The sequence below is a fragment of the Hippocampus zosterae genome, chromosome 6 (assembly GCF_025434085.1).
Source record: "Hippocampus zosterae strain Florida chromosome 6, ASM2543408v3, whole genome shotgun sequence".
In the NCBI taxonomy this organism is placed as follows: domain Eukaryota; kingdom Metazoa; phylum Chordata; class Actinopteri; order Syngnathiformes; family Syngnathidae; genus Hippocampus; species Hippocampus zosterae.
The window spans coordinates 1,145,269-1,160,070 of NC_067456.1; the positions used below are offsets into that span (position 1 = coordinate 1,145,269).

Sequence of the window (14,802 nt, forward strand, 5' to 3'; positions counted from 1 at the left end):
AGAATCTCCATCCCTCCATTATCTGAACAGTTTATCCTCGCAAAGCCGCAAATGTCCCAAAAGATTGCTACTAAATTCAAAGGCGGTATCGTAGCTAGCTAAATGACACAAAATCATCTCCCCCGCCGACAAAAAGCAAAACAAAACATTTGTCATCGTTGCGTGTGAGCGAGGCGGCGCGGGGGAAGCTTTGATGACTGGCTGTAAAACATCCAACTCAACTCTGCGGGGTCTGATTGTGGACTAAAATAGTCCAATTGCGCTAAAAAAGGGGGCGAAAAGATGAAAGGCGAGTCTGGCTGATGCTAACTTCTGACATTGTGGAAGTAACATTGTTGACGATTACGGTGATATGCGAGTTAAAAAGGGAATGTTGCCGTGCCTCCGCCCTGATGGCAAGCGAGATACGTCGGCCCGCCCGCCCGCATGTCCGACCTTTTCCTTTCTTACTCGTCAAATTATACTCTGGCGCGTGTGCTGTCGTGGTCCAGGATGACAACATGCTCATAAAGGTCCGACTGCACGGCGCTCCTCCGCACGCCTCGGCCAGGACGGACCTGCGACACAAAGCGGGCACAGGGTCTTGATCGGAATGAGTTTGCTTCCACGCAGGGAGACGTCGGGACAAATCAAAAGTCAAGAGATTCTTGTCAAACATTTTTTTTTTGGGACTTTCCCTTTAACTTGTCTTAAAAAGCCCACTTTGAAAGCCTGAGCAAGGACTCAAACCCGAACACGAAAGCCACCACCTCCCGCGACGCTCACCCGCGGGTCCACGTCGAGGACGCCGCCGTCCGTCTTCCTCTTGAAGAGAAGCGCGCGGGGTCGGTCGTAAACGACGTCGTAGTTGGAGCTGGACGTGGAAGCCGTCGCCTGAGTGCTCCAATTGTAGTAACTGCCAGCAAAAGCAAAAGCAAAAGCAAAAACAAAACAAGCAAACATACAAAGACTTTCAAATACTTGTTTGAAGATCAAACTTAACGCTGCAATCCCGCTCGGTTTGATTCCCAAAATATTGCTCGAAAGCCCTCATTTAAAGCCCGAATCCACAGGTGTCAAAGTCAAGGCCCGGGGGCCAGATCTGGACCGCCGCATTGTTTTATGTGGCCGGCGAAAGCAAATCAAGCATGTCAAATTCCACAATGCTTGCTAAATTCTGACCCCAAAATTTCAAATTGTCATATGTAATCCACAATAATCGTGATTCTTTTTGACTTCTGATTTAAAAACGAGTTATCCATCTCGATCATCCATTTGTTGTGCGCTACGTATGTAATCTGTGGAGGTGATTAAACATTTGTACGGTTTCCCAAATGAGTTTGAGACCGCTGCCCTAACCCGTGTTTGAAACCCGAAAGTCAAATCTTTAGGCGGCCCGGTAGTCCAGTGGTTAGCACGTCGGCTTCACAGTGCAGAGGTACCGGGTTCGATTCCAGCTCCGGCCTCCCTGTGTGGAGTTTGCATGTTCTCCCCGGGCCTGCGTGGGTTTTCTCCGGGTGCTCCGGTTTCCTCCCACATTCCAAAAACATGCGTGGAAGGCTGATTGGACGCTCTAAATTGTCCCTAGGTGTGTGTGTGAGTGCGGATGGTTGTTCGTTTCTGTGTGCCCTACGATTGGCTGGCAACCGATTCAGGGCGTCCCCCGCCTACTGCCCGAAGACGGCTGGGATAGGCTCCAGCACCCCCCGCGACCCTCGTGAGGATCAAGCGGCTCGGAAGATGAATGAATGAATGAATGAGTCAAATCTTTATTGGAAACGCCCTAATCACGCCTTGAAACCTGACCTAAACACCCAGCGTCTAATTTCAAGCACTAACCCCATCTTAAAAACCCTAATTGAAGACCGTACCCGTTCCCTGGAAACATGTTTCTTGCGTGCGCGCGTCTCAAGTTCAAGCCGGTGTCACTTGGCCAACGGCGGGCCGCGTGAACTGACGACCTTGCACGCGTCAGCTAAAAAATCCCGTCAGGTGGAAAGACATGAAACGTTTTTTTTTGGAGGGGGGTGCGAGGACAGGCCAAAAAACGTCCGACACATTCCGCACGGGAACGCAGAGAGCGGCCCGACGCCAACATCTCGCTAACCTGCTAAAAATGCCACCGAGGTCAAGTGCCAGTTGGCAGCTCAAGAGTTCAGCCAGACGACAAGGCGCGCGCACACACGCGCACAGTTAGCAGTTAGCCGCTAGCCAGAAGGCTATTGATTTTGGAGCTGCCGCTAGAGCAGAATCTGAAGCAGTTACATGGTTCTCGCCGTCTCTCAAGTAGCCCAAACGGTTGCTTGTAACCTCGGTTTATTTCAAAGCCCAACCCTTGTCTTGAAACTGTAAACCCAATCATGAAACCTTATTGGAAATCCTCATTTCAAACCCTAATCCTGTCTTGTCCAAAGCTAGCTTGACACTCTAAATTCAAAGACTAACTGCGGCTTGAAAACCGTAAAACCCCGTTCCCCCTTTTAAGAACAAAATCTAAAACACCGTCCACGGTTTGAAGCCCGGGTATGAAGTTGACTTGAAAGTTCACTTGAAACCCAAAGCCTGTTGCTAAAATGCTATCGCTGTCTGAAGAAAGCCCATCATGTAACCTCGTTTTGATCACTCTTTTTGCGGAACCGTTCACCGACCACTTTATTCATTTGACGTCTGACTTTTTAAAATTTTTTTGACGAGTCCCGACAACTTGAAATAAGTATTGGCCCAATACCGCTACCCGGTATCAGTACTTGAACTCCACGTATGAGGAGTTAGCCGGTACCAAAAACGGCTTTTCAACAACACCCCAAATAGATTCTGACAATGACTGAGGACATTTCTCAGATGACGAGATCAACGCGATTGCTTCTCAAGACAGGGAATCGTCATTAAAGCTTTTTCACCTTGTGTTCAGTCCTCTTTCCAATGCTCCTATGTCAACTTCCGGCCCTTCCAAACCCCAACACCCCCTTAAACCGCCCGCCCCCCTTGCCCCTTTGGGGAACAATAACAGTAATGTGGTTGGCGTTAAGAGGGAGCAGATGCTGCTGGATATGCTGCCCACTCGCTGCACTAAACTCCCCCAAACCGCACGCACTCGCAATCCCGTCTCTCCGCCTCCTTCCCGCAGCCACGAAGAACGCGGAGCGAGAGAGCCGCACCGGCGCGCCGGCCGGCCGGATCACTTGGCCGCTGACAGGCGGACGCCGGCTTGTTAGCCCTTCACGCGCCGCTCCTTCTTTTGAGGAACGCCGCTGGGGAGATGGACTCCAAATCAACACCAAGAAAGATGATCCACATCCGAGTCAAGTCGTAAGCGGCTAGCGCATCAAGCTAACGCGACACAAAAACACTCTCTGCCAACAGTTTTTGGGAGCCAACGGATGGTCGAAATCGATCAAAGTGAAAGCAGTCACATCCCCGAGTAGGATTAAACAACTGGAATACACAATACGCAGTTGTAAAGAAGCCACAATCCGAGTTTTTTCTACACAAAATGCTGCTTCACATATTGACTGAGAGCGTAAGAAGCTAACGTAGCGCTGTACAACTTCACGCTAACTAACAGATGAGATGGACTCAAATGTATCAAACCATTCACACGACATCCGAGTGTCTTTCAAAACCGGACACGTGAGATCCAAGATCTCCTTTTTTTGCCCCCCCCCACCCCCCCATTTGTAACCATAAGCCATTTTGTCTCCCTCCGGCCTGCCAATCTTGTGTCGCTCTCATGACTTGCATCCGTGCTTATCATCAGCGTTGCGTCTTTGGTGTTTTGTGAACATCTGCTTATGCACTCGCTGCCCACTGGCCGGCGAGTGAGCGAGCGGCGGCTGACGCCCACTCGGTCGCGTCGAACCTAAAACCCTTTCCTTCTGAGCAAACAATCGCCCCGCCGACTATTTTGGTCTCTCGCTGAAGATTCCGCCAAGCAGGCAAAGCAAAGCAAAACAAAGCAACCTCCGCGAGATTCCTCTGGGTTGTCGGCAGTGGTAGGAAGTATCCATCCATTATCCCCAACCACTTCTCCTCACGGGGGTCTGCCAAAGCCTATCCCAGATGTCTTCAGGCAGCCAGCAACTGGTTGCCAGCCAATCATTTGCGTCACCATCACACCTAAGGACAATTTGGAGTGTTACGTTAACCTGCAGTGCAATGTTTCTGGAATATGGGAGAAAAGTGGAGTACCCGGAGAAAACCCACGCAGGCACGGGGAGAAGATACAAAGTCCACAGAGAAAACCGGAATCGAACCCACGACCTCTGCACTGTGAGGAAGACGTGCTAACCAGTCGAGCACTGGGCCGCCTCACAATAAAAATACTTAAAAATACTTAAAAATACTTCCTTGACTTATGACCAAGCCCATAACCGTTTTCATTGATCTCAAATCAGTGTTAGCCACTGAAATGAAGTGAAATGCTATTAATAAATTCCAGGTCTTAAAAACAAAAAACAAACAAAAATAAAACCCCACAACTCCATTTTGTTAAGCGTTTCACATCGGAAATTCGGTCGGCATGTCTAGAGCCACAAAAATGTTTTGGGAACTCCTGCCCTGAAAAGACATGAGAAGGCAGCCATTTTGGTTGAAAGAAGCCATTTCGGGATTTCCAGGAGTCCTTTGAATCTGGAAAACGGAGCCTCCAAAGCCAGTTTCACGTAGGGAACGTGGACTTTGGAAGGTACGTCGACCATGAGTAGAGTCACCAAAACATGTCAAGAAGCCACTTCAAGAGGCACGGGAGGGCAGCCATTTTAGTTGAAAGCCGCCATTTTGGGGCCATCTTTTGAATCTTTGGAAAATCCACCCCCCCCCCCCCACCCCAAAGCCTGTTTCACATGAGGAACACAAAATTCGGGAGGCCTGGGTAGCGTGAGTAGAACCGAAATAGAAACATACCGGATTTGACTTGACCTTATACCCACAAAAAAAATTGGGGGCTGAATTGACTCCATTTTGCTTCATCAGTAAGTAAATGAGTAGAGTTGATATTTCTACTTTTACACTTACACTTCTGGTCGTTGTGGTCGGACGGAGGGGGCCTGGGAGGTGGAGGGTCGGGGGGGGGGGGGGGGGCAGCTCGCTTGCTTGGCGTGAAATTTGGCCGCTGACAAACAGCACATGGCCGCAGTGCACCTGCGTGCCTGGCTTCATTCCGCGCTGTGAAAACATTTGCGCCGCCGTCCTCCCGCATTAACTTTGCAAGCGATGGCGGATCCCGTGGGACTCCGGCGTTGCGCCACGGCATTAATGGGAATTTTTCGGCCCACTTTGTGGCACCGGATTGATAAATATTTGCCGGGGAGGTGAAAATATTCCACGTGCGGAGGAGCTTCTGAGTTTGAAGGCGAGTTATCAAAACGTTTGCACACCGTTGACCAAAAGTCAACATTTGGAGGGTAATTTGGCATTGTCCACATGTCGAGTGTACAAAGTTTCACGGCCAATATGATCTGATGCCTCTGCCTAAAAAAAAAATGGTGAAAACGTGCAGGTGTTGGAAACAATAAAGCTCAGGAATCCTCTGTGTCATTGTTTCCACCAAAACGGTCCCGTCACATTTTTTTTTTTTACCGCCGGGTGTGGCGCTGCCCAGCTGCGGGAGCGTTCCGGTGGTTGCCATGGTAACGCCCCATCCGTCCAAATGCCTCGCAAAGCGGTTGACCGTCGAACAAAAGTAGTCCGGCCGAAGAAATGACATTTTCGTAGATTCGGCTTCCAAGTGTGCGTGCGTCCGCGGACTCGTCGCAGACAATATAATTTTCCTTGAAGGGGAAAAACCTTAATTAGAATTCCACAATTGGGCCAGTGCAGTGCAAGCGTTCTATTCCCGAGCCACCCGAGCGAGCGCGCTGGGCCAGCCAACCTCGACCAGCTTATAATTTCATGCGTCAGTTTGCCGAGTCAGCGTTCCGCTTCCCGGCCGTGTTTTCACATTCTTTTTGAGCCTTCTTGGATTTCCATTGGGCGGAGGAATTTTGGTTAAGCGCTGACCATGTGGAGTGGACTCGTTAGGGCTTCGCAATTTATGGCAAGTCATCGCCGGCATGCTCCGCCCACAAAATCCTTTTTCATAATTTGGTAGCAAAAGACGCATTACGGCTGCGTCCGACAAAAACGTCGGACTTCCTGTGTCTTTCCAGGGACGGCTTTCAGATACTTTTTTTTGTGGGTCTATTCATGATTGTCATGCCAGCCAAATCTCATCCTGCCACTTGAAACTGGAAACGGGCTGGCTGGATTTACAAAAAAACTCTTTCAGAGGAGTTGCTTTTTGAAAGAGTTCTTGTGTGGTTTTGGGCACGTTTTTGTAGACTTTTCATTCGTCTTCTAACCATGCCTACCAAATTTCCTTCAAAAAGCTTCAAATGTGAACGTTTCAAAAACTTGGTCTGAGGAGTTTGTCTTTGGCGTAATAACTTTTAACAGACACGGGGGACTTTCTGTGACTTTTTGGGTGGGTCTCCTTATAGACATGCCCACCAAATGTCATTTTTTTATTGGCCCAGAATTTTCCAAAACTCTCTTGGGTGACCTCTGCAACTCGCCAAAAATGACATTTATTCAATGAATCAGAAACTAGAATGTTTGCCCTTGCCCGGATTGTTTCATGAGATTTTTTTTGTGCGAATGTACTCACCAAATTTGATGGAACAAAGAAAAGCTGAATTTTCCAAAATCGAAGAGGAGTTTTTTTTTCTTGAAGGACCCCTAGGAAAAGGCCTCCTGAAATCTCTTAAAGGGCCACTTCAAACCAAAATGGCGCCCGTGCCATGTTTTTTCCGAAAATGGCCTCTTGGGACTTTTTTTGTGGCTCTCCTTGGGACAGACATGCCTTCCAAATGTCATGTTGCTGAGTCAAAAGCGGCTTCCGGGTCTGAATTTTCAGAACCTCCGGATGAGCCTCTAAATCGTGACTCAGCAATGACGTGTCTCCAAACGACAGTGGACGCGAGGCAGAAGAAATGTTTCATCCTTCAATTGTTCCCCGAAGACTAGTAAAGTTTTCTTGAAATGAATCAAGTTTTGGCGTCCGGTGATGAAACAAGATGGCGGCAGGCCAGAGAGCAGCCGGTTATTTCTTTGCGAATGCGACACTCGCGATTGTTCGCCGCTCCATAAATTTTTTTTTTCTTCTAAATTGCATTTTACTCCACTGAAATGTCAATTTGAACTCGATTAATTATTCATCCCTCCTATCAGGTTTCAAGTTGCGGGCTGTAAAACGGAGGCGGATTTATTGAGCAGCGGGAGCCTTTCTTTGGTTTCGTGCACTTATTAGCCGCAGCTTAGCTTTAATGCTCGCCGCGCCGCGGCCCCAAATTGGAAGCAGACCACGTCGTGACCTCTCGGTGCAACCGACGAGCGAGCTGCCGCTGCGCCGCGTCGCACCGCTAGCTCCTTGAAATGAAAAGAGCAACCGGCGGCGGCGATGAGGTAACGGCGTCACGCCGAGACACCAGCGCTCCTTCGCTTTTACTGCTTGAAACAACCGTGAACTCGACGTGAACTCGCGCGGGACTCCATTAAAAGAATGTGTACACATCCACACGTGAGCTTTGAGTTTCGGAGTAGGGTTTCAAGACCGCGTTATGGTTTTCGCACAAGGCAACCATTTGAGGTTTGGGTTTCAAGTCAAGGTGAAGGTCTCAAGTTTGGGTCAAGAGGCAGTGGTAGGGTTCTAAATAAGGATTTCTATTTCAGGTTTCAAGGCAGGTTTTAGGATTTCAAAGTAGGGTTTCAAGACGAGGTGAGAGATTCCACTTAAGATTTCAAATCAGTGTTTAGCTTTCAAACAAAGGCTTGCGTTGAAAATGTGGTTCCAGGACAGGATTTGGGGGATTTTTGGGTTCGTGTTTCAAGCCACAGTTAGAATTTGAAACCTGAGTTCAGGTTGAGATTTCAGTTTCAAAGGCCTTCGAAAAGTTAGGCTTTCGAAATTGCGGTTTCAAGACAGGTTGAGGGTTTCAAATTTGACTTTCAGATTTATGGTTTCAGTTTCCAATTAGGGTTTCGAGACAGGGTTGGGATTCCAGAAATTATTTTTTTCTTCCCCAGGTTCCAGATTTTAAGGCAAGGTTGTAAAAACAAAGGGTTGAGTTGAGCCGGCGTTCGGCTTTCAACGTAACATTTCAAATTAGGTTGAGGCAATTAAGTCCAGCTCCGGAATACTTATTTCAAGGCCAGTTTCGTCGAAGGATTTCAAATCTGTGCTTTGGATTCATGGAAAAGTCAGCGTTGGCTATTCCAAACACGCTTTCAAATTCGGGTCTTCAAATAGTTCTTGGGTTTCAAACGAGGAGAAGTTGAAACCACTTTGAAGGTTTGAACATCCCACGATCGGAGATTCAACAAACATTTCAATTTCAAGAGAAGTAGGGTGTCAAGAATGCCTCATAAGTAATCGGCTTTGTATATGGCGAAAGAGTGACTGAAATTATTCGAAACCGTTCACCCCCCCTCTCGCATTTTTCCGAGCGCCTCGGCCTCGGCGCCGGAGCTGCGTCCGCTCCCTCCTCGCATTCAATGTCCACTAATAAGATTTCCTTCCTTCCCTTCAAAAGTCGGCTCGCCACCCACCGGCCCCTGCGGACCCCCTCGTCCGAGCAGGACTCACCATAAATCCCGGGGTCCTGGCACCAGCTTCTTTCTGCCGCTGAAATACGGAGCAAAGTCCTGCATCTGCAGTCTGTGGGCGTAGTCGATATAGCCAGACACTTCCTGCCCCGCAGCGTTGACGTCTCGGATGAAGATCAGCGACTGCGGACACGCAAGGTAAGAAGCGGAAGATGGGGGGGGGGGGATGACAAAAGGATGATTCAAGACATGAAAAAAGGAGGACGGGAGAAGAAAAAGCCAAGCAGAAGAAAGATGGGGGAAGATAACGGGAAACAAGAAAAAAGGATGGGCCAAGCTTAGGAAGAAAGAATGAAAAGGAAAATATGAGGATGGGGAACATCAAAACAACAATGACAAAAGTAAAGACAAAAAAAATATGAAAAGAGAAATGAAAATAGAAGTTTGAAAATGGAAAGAGAAAAATTTAAAAAGCAAAAACAAATGTGATAGGCAGGAGAAAAGAGCAAAAAGAAAAAGACAGAAGAAGAAAATGAAAAGGGGATGAAGATGGGAAAAGTAAGAGCAAAAAAAGAGGACAGGAGAAGAAAAGCAAGAAAGGGGAAAAAAGAAGGAGAAAAACAGGAAAAGATGCAACCAGACCGGCACTCACGCCTGTCAAAAAGGCCGCGGCTGCACACAGATTCCCCACGAATGTCCCCAAACAGCATTTAGCCATGCGACCATCGACCCCCACCGCCATCACGCGACAGGCTTCCGGTTAGCGCTTGGAGGGTTTCAAAATCGGATGGGGTTGGACATGAGTCTTTCAAGGAAGGGGTCAGGTTTCAAACCACGTTGAGGCTTTCACGTTTGGGTTTCGAGCCAAGGCTGCCATTTCGACCGAGGCTTTCAAGTCGCTGGTGGCAAACAAGGGGTCAGGTTTTAAGTGGTTCAATTTGTCTTGCAAATTAGGGTTACTCACAAGGGGATAGGGTTTCAAGTTCAAGTTTCAAACAAGGGGCTGCTGTTCTTATTGAGACCCCGACAGTGGGCCGATTCCGTTTTTGGTTGTCTATTCATGCGGGCCTGACTTTTAGGAGTTAGCCCACTCTACCTCTCAGTGGTTTGATTTGTGTTTCCAAGGGATACGCTTTGAAGTTCACGTTTCAAACAACGGTCAGGGTTTCTAATTTCACCAACTAGAGAGGGCTCACTCAGTTTTTGCTGGCCCACTGATGCCCTTTGCCAATCGGCGCAGTTTTTGCACTCTCTTGTGAAATGCGAAAAATCAAGTTAGCCCATTCTGGCACCCGGGAGCTCAAAGTAGGGTTTCAAACAACGGTTTGCTGTTCTTATTGAGACCCCGACAGTGGGCTGATTCCGTTTTTGGTTGTCTATTCTTGCGGGCCTGACTTTTAGGAGTTAGCCCACTCTACCTCTCAGTGGTTTGATTTGTGTTTCCAAGGGATACGCTTTGAAGTTCACGTTTCAAACAACAGTCAGGGTTTCTAATTTCACCAACTAGAGAGGGCTCACTCAGTTTTTGCTGGTCCACTGATGCACTTTGCCAATCGGCGCAGTTTTTTGCACTCTCTTGTGAAATGCGAAAAATCAAGGTAGCCCATTCTGGTACCCGGGAGCTCAAAGTAGGGTTTCAAACAACGGTTTGCTGTTCTAATTGAGACGCCGACAGTGGCCTGATTCTGTTTTTGGTTGTCTATTCTTGCGGGCCTGACTTTTAGGAGTTAGCCCACTCTACCTCTCAGTGGTTTGATTTGTGTTTCCAAGGAATACGCTTTGAAGTTCACGTTTCAAACAACGGTCAGGGTTTCTAATTTCACCAACTAGAGAGGGCTCACTCAGTTTTTGCTGGCCCACTGATGCCCTTTGCCAATCGGCGCCGTTTTTGCACTCTCTTGTGAAATGCGAAAAATCAAGTTAGCCCATTCTGGCACCCGGGAGCTCAAAGTAGGGTTTCAAACAACGGTTTGCTTTTCAAGTCAAGGGTTCGAAATGAGTATTTCAAACCTGGATTAATGGTTCAAACAAGGGTAAGGGTTTCTAAATGAGCCAATCAGAACTAGAGTGGGCCAACTCCATTTTCCGAATTGCTCGGTGCAGTTTTTGCACATTGCGCAAAAAATTCACCCAAAAAAATTGGTGTTTCAAATTAGGGTTGGGTTTCAAAGTAGGGGTTCGAGCCACGGTTAGGGTATCAAGTCACAGATTCAAGACAGGTTTAGGGGATCAAGGTAGGAGTTCAAAGAACAACATTAAACAACAAAATGACTTGATTACTGTTTTGGAGTCTTGTATGCGTTGCATGTTTTGTGGAGTCCGCCGGGCCGTCGTCGCGTGTGATGACTTTTCAAGACGGGAACGACTGGCCGGCGTGCGTGCGTGCGTGCATCCGTCTGTCTGCAGGCGGGGCCTTACGCTACACTCATAGCATCTGCTTTAAAGGTCTGCTGGCCGGCAAGCGCGGCGGCAGACGCGTTTGACGGCTCGCGTCGGCGAGGCCCACTCCCACACACGAAAAAATGGAAGAACATCAATCCATAAATACAAACTCGAGGATTGGGAATGCTTTGGGGGATGCGAGGTGGTTTTCGGACCATTTAAGGGTGCGTTTGACTCACAAGCTTTGAATCTCAATTTGTGCTCATGCTTTTGTTTTTGAAAGTCACAATCAGACGTTTTTGTGTCAAATCTTACTCAAACGTCTGTCAAATTTGTGATATCAATTCATGCTCGAGAGTGTCTCGAGTTTTCGTTTGACATTCAAGTTTACAAAAAAAATCTGGGATTATTTTGCCTTTGGCTGAGGTCTGCAAAACACAACAACAGGGTCGGGTTGTTGTTTTTGACTGCCCTCCCGTTACCATGGCAACACGCCTGACGTCACCTGCCGCCAATTAACTCAAACAGGTGCAGTGACCTCACAACCCTGCCCGGCCCCCCGTCGAGGCGAAGGTCCCAGGTGGACTTCTCGCTCTTTGTGACACCCAATACAAGATGGCCGCTCGTCTTACACGCCACGGGGGCCGTGACCTTCAAGATGAAGGTTACGTAAACCCCAGAGACAGAAGGCAAACATGCGCTAACAAACACAGAAATCCAACACTATTGACTTGTGAGGGGGAGTATACGTCACAAAACGTTGGACATTACGATTAAGATAAGATAAGATATCCTTTATTCGTCCCACACTGGGGAAATTTAAATTTAAAATTTAAATTTAATGAAATTAAAAAAAAAAGATTTGCAATTGAGATCAAATCTAAACACAAATGTGGGTAAAATAAGTTGTGAATTTAGGTACTCGTGAGTGTGATTTGAGACAATAAATTGTTAATTTGGACATGGAAAAAAAAATCCTGAACCTCGACAGATTTGTGAGCGTGAATTTAGAAAACCCAAACTTATGAATTTAGATCATAAAAAGTCGTGAGCGCCAAAGTTAAATTCACTGACTTCTTCCGTGCACTTTCCATGTATTAACAAGCAAACTAAAACTAATACTAAAACTAGTCCCATTTTGGTGATGTGAAATTAGAAGATTTAAATTTGCCCCCCCACAAGTTTTTGTGATCTAAATTCACAATCACATTCCATCGAAATGAATGGTCACAGGGACAAGTATATCATATATCATTTATGATTGTGTTTTTGTTCGCTAAATTTGTGGGCACAAGTATTTGTTTCCTACACTTATGCTTTCAAATGAACATATTTTTTATTCAAAATCATGCATAAAAGTCTTCCAATCGAATCCACAACATTTTGCGGTCTAAATTTGAGCTCAAAAGTTTTTACTACAAATTTTGTGATCGAAATTCACTTTTTGTCGTCTAAACCCGGGCATCTAAATCAACATGTTTTCATGTCAAATTACGCTCGCAAATCTGTTATTTGACTTCAACTTGTTATTTAAATGGACATTATTGAAATCACGCTCACGAGTCCGCCATCTAAATTCGCAACTTTTTGCAAACTAAAATTTGAGTTCCCGAGTTATTTTGACTTGAATTTACACGTTTGTTATCGAAATGCGCTATTTGTTATCTAAACCTGGGCATTTAAATTAACACCTTTTTTTAAAAATCTAAAATGACATTCACAAATCGTTTTTCGAAACCTGCCTTATCTAAACTCACGCTCACGGGTTTTCGATCTCGCCATTTTTTGTGATCTAACCACACCCGCGCGGAGGCTGCCTCTCTCAGGCTAACAACAAGCGTCATCAAATCCAGAGTGCCTGTTTTGTCAACACAATGTTATGTTAGCCTCCACACGACTGCAAAAGCACTTTTATTTTCGACATCTACAAACAAATGCAGAATACGTTTGCGTTGTTTCACTTTGTGGGCCAAAATAAATATCGAAATAAATAAAGTATTTGAATGACCAACAAAAGTATTCCGCCTGTGCGCCGGGAGAGTGAAATAATGGGAGGGTATTTTTATCCGGGCATTGGTAATTACAGGGTGTGTCAGTAGACAGATGTCTTGGCAGCGCACAGAAAAAATGCGGACCAAAAAAAAAATAAAAAATAAAAAAATAAAAAGGATGTTTCAAAAGGACCTCGCTGCTTGTTGCACTGTGGTTGCCAAAGGTTTTTATCTGCACTCCACACGTAGCGCACACATAAATACTTTCGCACTTATTTTTGCGTGCGCTTTCAAATGCGCTCCTTCGAATTTGCATACATAAAAAATAAGCAACATGACTTAAACGCTATTGCGATGGAAATTCACAAGTTGGCGATCTAAATTCAAGTTTTTGATCAAAATTCACAATGTTGTCTTTTGTTTTCTACCCGTACTCGATTTTACGAACTAAAATTAGTCTAAATTGAACAGAAATTGAACAGAATCCTTTTTTTTTTTTTTAATTTCCCGTTTGTTATTTTTATTTCAAAATGTTTTTCACCATCACAAGTTCTGGTCTAATTTGTGGGCCAAAATAAATATCTATATAAATCTATATCTATAAAATAAATTTGTGCGTACAAAGAGTTATCTAACGGGTCTGTTATATAAGTTCACACAAGTTTTGAACTGAATTCACAGGCTTTTGTCCTCTAAAGTTGAACTTATACCTCTGTTGTCCAAATTTGTGACGCAAAGTTTATATTTGTGGCGACAAGCTTTTATCTCAACGGAGACTCACGACGTGTTTTTATGCAAATGTGGAGATCCGGTGACTTTAGGTGATGTTGTGTTCTGGGAGCAACTTTTTGCAGCGCACTTGTGGATTCGTGCATTGCGTCTGTTGGGCAGGTGTCCTGCTGAGGTTTGTTAGCCTGCGGGGCTGCCGTGCACGTACACCCAAAAAAGACATTTGGTGGATCAGACCCCGCTCTTTGCCTTTGAGCGACCCATCAAGTCGCGGTGAGAAAATAAGAGACTTGAACCCACACACTCCAAATTACAGGCCGCTCGCAATCACTCATTTCTAGATGGCTTTTTTTTGGGAAGGTTTTTTTTTTTTTTCCCCTGCTAAAACTTCCACAACTTCTTCCTCCACCTGTGTCACGTTTGTGGGTCCACTTTATGGAAACACAACAATGCTGAATATCGGGTAAATCCACCGTATTGCAACATAGTAGATCGGAGGAATCCACTTTCTGCCGACATACGACAACAAATCAATACGATACCCACATAACTGCTGGCGTAACGCCTAAAAGGAACCTCCTAAATATGTTTGACGACAACTTATTAATATGATGTAAATTCACTTCATCTAAGCATCGATATAACCGCGTAAATCCACTTTATGACAACGGAACTGATATGGCAACTCGGTAAATCCACATTATGACCACCTGTGATGAAGGTGGGGAATTAGCGGGAGTGCTCTCAAGTGATTTAGATTCTACTTGGCGGGCGGGACTTTTTGTGTTAGCCTAGTCTGAGGACCGCTCTGCCCCACTGTCTTACGGTGTTCCACAGGGTTCAATTAGGGGGCCCCTGCTGTTTTCATTGCAATTGCCGCCCCTTGGTTCCATCTTAAGAAAGCAGGGTATTTGCTTTCACTGCTCTGCAGATGACAGTCAGATCTATGTCCCGCTGAGCCAAACGGACTCTTTTTCCCGAAGGCCACTTTTGTCCCGCCTGGAGGAAATCAAGGTCTGGAGAGCAATTAACCTCTTGGATTTCTATGAAAAGAAAACAGACATTATTGTGTTTGGTCCCAGTTGTTCATCCCGCGCTGTTGACTTGGGCCTCCCGCTGCTTTATCTCAAGCCAACAGTTT

The 14,802-nt window shown here is 46.1% G+C and overlaps 1 protein-coding gene across 1 annotated transcript in view; it reads right to left on the minus strand.

Moving 5' to 3' along the window:
• The window catches only part of cfap299 (cilia and flagella associated protein 299), a 38,484-nt gene continuing 23,682 nt past the window's right edge, over positions 1 to 14,802 (minus strand). The window contains 3 exon segments of the mRNA XM_052069100.1: positions 1 to 557; positions 766 to 895; positions 8,600 to 8,742. Coding sequence (XP_051925060.1) covers positions 459 to 557; positions 766 to 895; positions 8,600 to 8,742 — 372 coding nt within the window. The 3' untranslated portion in view covers positions 1 to 458.